The following is a 3,928-nucleotide window of genomic DNA, read 5'->3' on the forward strand; positions in this document are numbered from 1 at the left end:
AATGATCCAAGTCCGGTCGCCACTCAGGGTGCTTTTAAAAACATGAAAGTCCTTAATTCATAGAGCAAGAAACACGTTTAACATACACCAACTCTGGTGACGCCTGTGGTGACTGCAGAGAGTTTCACCTGGAAATCAGGAGTTGCAGAATTTTCCTGATCGCTTCCAGGTGTGTTTCAGGATGTCAGTGGTCCAGTTTGATTCACTGCGCTTTACTGGAACCACAAATTAAAAAAAACAACACCAATTTCTGCAAAGCAATTGATCCTGAACAGCAGCTGGCAGCAAATTGGAGGAAGGGACACTGAGGAAACACACACACACACACACACACACACACCGGTATGGACGAAACAATGATAATCTACCTAAGGCTCAGTTTGCCCGTCACATTCACGTTCTTATTGTTATTATTTCTCTTATTATTTTTCTATTTTATTTGTTGGCATTCATTGTGCATGACAGAGTAAGATTTTCATAGCACAGGGAAACATATTTCCTACTGTGCACAGTCACATGACACTGAACCGTCTTGGCTGCTCTGCGTTATGAATGCTGAATGTGAATACTGACGTTGCTAATTTCCACCCAAGCAGCACGTTTCCCCGTTTGCACCCTGCTCACCATGATTCAAACACGTCTCTCTCTCTCTCTCTCTCTCCCTTCACGATGCTTGGTGTATTATCTGAACTCATCCCACCTTAACGTCAAAACACGGCCCACTGTGTTCCCAGGGTTTGAACTGACGCAGCGAGCAGCCTCACTATCTCCCTGTTATTTGGAAGCAGACTGTAGCCTTGGTTTTGCCCTTTGCTGGTGCAGGCTGGATCCTCTCTTGGAAACAATCATTGTTCACCAAATGCACTCAAATATGTACGACTCAATCATCCCATCTGCACTTTAGAAAAGATTTGGCACCGTTCAACAAGCATGAAGAGGTTGGACAAGCCCTAAAGAAGCAGAGCTGCACCTACCATAAACACATGTTCAATCTTTGGTTTCTCTTTGTCAGTGAGATAATCAGGACTACGACTATGGCATTGGCAGTAACTACAGATGTGGTGTCTGTCCCACCTACCCGTCTCTCTGCCAGTCTGGCGTGATCCCAGGTTGATGACAGGTGTGCCAAAGGCCCCGGCCTCTCGAACCCCACAGCTGCTGTTTCCGATCATGCAGCCGGCGTGGCACACCAGCTGGATGAACTGCTCAAAGGGAACGTGCTTCACTGCCCGAAAGTTCGGGTGCTGCTCGATGCCTTTCTTCCGCATCACTCGCACCATCCCCTTACTTCCTGTTTTCATAAAAACCATCACAAAGCTTCAAGTAAACAAATGTCTTCATGATTCTAAACACACAGAAAGACAGTGTTCAAACCTGCGTCGATGTTGGGGAAGAGGATGAGGGTCTTCTTGTTGAAGGAGATCAGAGCGTCCAGCATCAGACCGTAGATCTTGATGGAGTGCTGGATGTCAGTGGTGACAGGATGCTGTAAAGCCACGATGTAGTCGTGATCCCGCACGTTGTCCCCTGCAGCGTGGAAGAAGACAGTTTAACACCAGGAGAAGTGGGACGTGTCAGGTGATGTCTCGGGGTGTCTCCACGCACCCAGCCAGCTCTTGATCACATCCATGTAGTCCTCTCGACGACTAGTGGACAGCAGCTTGTCGTATGAAGGGCAGCCGGCCAGCAGGATGTGAGAATGGTCCTCACACATGGCGATGAGGTGCTGCTCCGCTGTGCGTGTGCAGCAGGCGTGGTAATGGGCCAGTTTACTGATGGCATGGCGGATGGAGTCGTCTATCGTACCACTCACCTGGAAGAAAGAGGCACAGAGGAACATCCACATCGTGGATGTCTTAGAGGAATCAAAGATGTGTGATGCAGCGTGTGCGGAGACATCACCTTGTTCACCGTCACACTACAGTTCAGACATGTGACCAAGTCAAGCAGCTCGTGTTTGAGCGCTGCCTCCTCACCTCTCCTCCCTCCAGGTGAAGGATTCGAATGTTCATCAGCGCCGCAGCCGTGGCCAGAGCCAGCGCGTCGAAGCGGTCGCCGTGGACGACCAGGATGTCAGGACGCAGCCTCTGCAGGACATCAGGGAGTTTGACAAGTGCCAGACCAACGCTCTCCACCATGGCCGCCTCGTCCTCTCCTCTCACAATGGTGTGAAGCTTGGAGCTGATGTCAAAGTCATCCTGCTCGATCATACGGAAAGTGTTTCTGCAGAGGGGAGAAAAACATAAAGAAATGAAAACTCAGAAAAAGCACAAGAGGGTCGTGATGAAAGCGGTTCTGAACCCGGCGTGCGTCCTCAACTCTCATCTCACCCGTAGTCATCGATGAGATGAGAGCCCAGCACCACCACTTCCAGCTCAAACTCGTCAGGGTGGGACTTGATCCCAACCATGATGGGCGCCAGCTTGGAGTAGTCTGCTCTGTTGCATGTGGCCACACACACCCTCAACTTCCTCTGACACTTCATCAAACACACACACACACACACAGACACACACAGATTATCAGTGGACTTGAATTATTGAGCTGCACACACTCCTCTTTCCTCTGAAGGAACATCAACGTCTCCACACGACTTTCAGAGTTTCTCCTGTTCACTCAGTCCTACCTGATTCTGCTCATCCATGTTCTTCCTCTCCATCCTCTCTGCTTCTCTGCTCCTTTGCATTCTCAGATAGTAGAGCTCCTGCAGAACAAGGAAGGAAAACCACAAGAGTGAGATGCAGAAGTGTTTTTGAAAAGCTTTTTTTATGATCTTTTAATTTGAGTAGAAACCCGCTCACAGGTCATACTCACTTGGGCCTTCCAAACATTCAGACGCTGTAGCGTGAAAACACAACAAAGCTACACTCAACATTAATTGCCATGTGATTTATCCAGTTAGGGGAGCACTCATGGTCAAATACAAGCAATGGAACTTAATGTTATGTGTTTTGTTTCATGCAAAATAAGTAGTTGTGTTCTGCAGAGCACAGATAAATCTTAATCCATCACAAAGTTTCAGCAAACAGACCAGGAAAAGTGTTGGAAGCCCATCTGATCATCAGAAACCCCTCTATGTCAGCCCTGCTCAGAACAGGCTGTTTCTGTGTCTTGCAGGAATACTTGAAGGAATTTCCAGACCATTCCCATTGGATATTACGGCCACAAGTCTGGTATAGCTATATCAATTAAACTTTGGACTTAAAAGAGATGATTCAGCTGACCTGATCTCCTCGGGCAGGTCATTAGAACCCGCACAGAAAACGCCGTATCACCTTTAGTTTTGAGTTTTGTATGGGGACCCCCCCCCCAGGGGTCCTCTGCCTGAGGATCTCAATGTGGGCCGGGTTCATAATGTACTAAAATATCAGATAAAGAGCTGAGAGAAAGACTACGGAGAGCTTTAAAAGTCAGATACTAAAACAGGAGTGATGTGGTTGTTTTTTCTGGGTCTGTTTAAAAGCCTGACAGCTGTAGTCGATCGACAGTTTTACAGTTACCAGACGTGAAGAGATAAAAGCATGTAATATGGTCTCTGTGTCTTCAACAGATAAAATAGATGGACTTTTGGAGATATTTCTGAGTTGATAAATACAAGACCATACAAGCTCTCTTGTGCTGTTCAAAGTTTAAGTTGCTGTCAAACCAGACACCCAGATTTTTGGCAGCAGGTTTAATGTGGTTTACTAGGGGACCAGCAGATGGCAGTATTTGTTAAGTCATTAAAACGATTTCAGTGTTGCTTGAATTTAATTGCAGAAAGTTACTTGACATCCAGCTCTTGATCTCAAAATCAATTTAAAAAAAAAAAAATTTGTGCCTGGGGGGAAAATTCAAGGAAACAGAGCAGCAAATGAACAACAGTGCAGCTATACTCTAAAATTAGAGAAAGAAACAGTAAAGTGTAAAATTATATATAGTGTAAAGT

At 46.5% G+C, this 3,928-nt stretch overlaps 1 protein-coding gene across 1 annotated transcript; it reads right to left on the bottom strand.

Annotated features, from left to right (window-relative positions):
- Positions 1-630: 630 nt before the first annotated feature.
- LOC306841990 (bifunctional UDP-N-acetylglucosamine 2-epimerase/N-acetylmannosamine kinase-like) lies at positions 631-2,704 on the bottom strand. Its single transcript, XM_079372027.1, has 6 exons — positions 2,627-2,704; positions 2,331-2,479; positions 1,977-2,223; positions 1,606-1,813; positions 1,375-1,527; positions 631-1,291 (listed from the first exon to the last, which is right to left on the bottom strand). Exons 1-6 carry the CDS (start codon positions 2,684-2,686, stop codon positions 951-953), a joined length of 1,158 nt encoding a protein of 385 aa, XP_079228153.1. The 5' UTR covers positions 2,687-2,704; the 3' UTR covers positions 631-950.
- Between the last annotated feature and the right edge of the window lie 1,224 nt (positions 2,705-3,928).

This window comes from Symphodus melops (genome assembly GCF_947650265.1).
Source record: "Symphodus melops genome assembly, chromosome: 2".
In the NCBI taxonomy this organism is placed as follows: domain Eukaryota; kingdom Metazoa; phylum Chordata; class Actinopteri; order Labriformes; family Labridae; genus Symphodus; species Symphodus melops.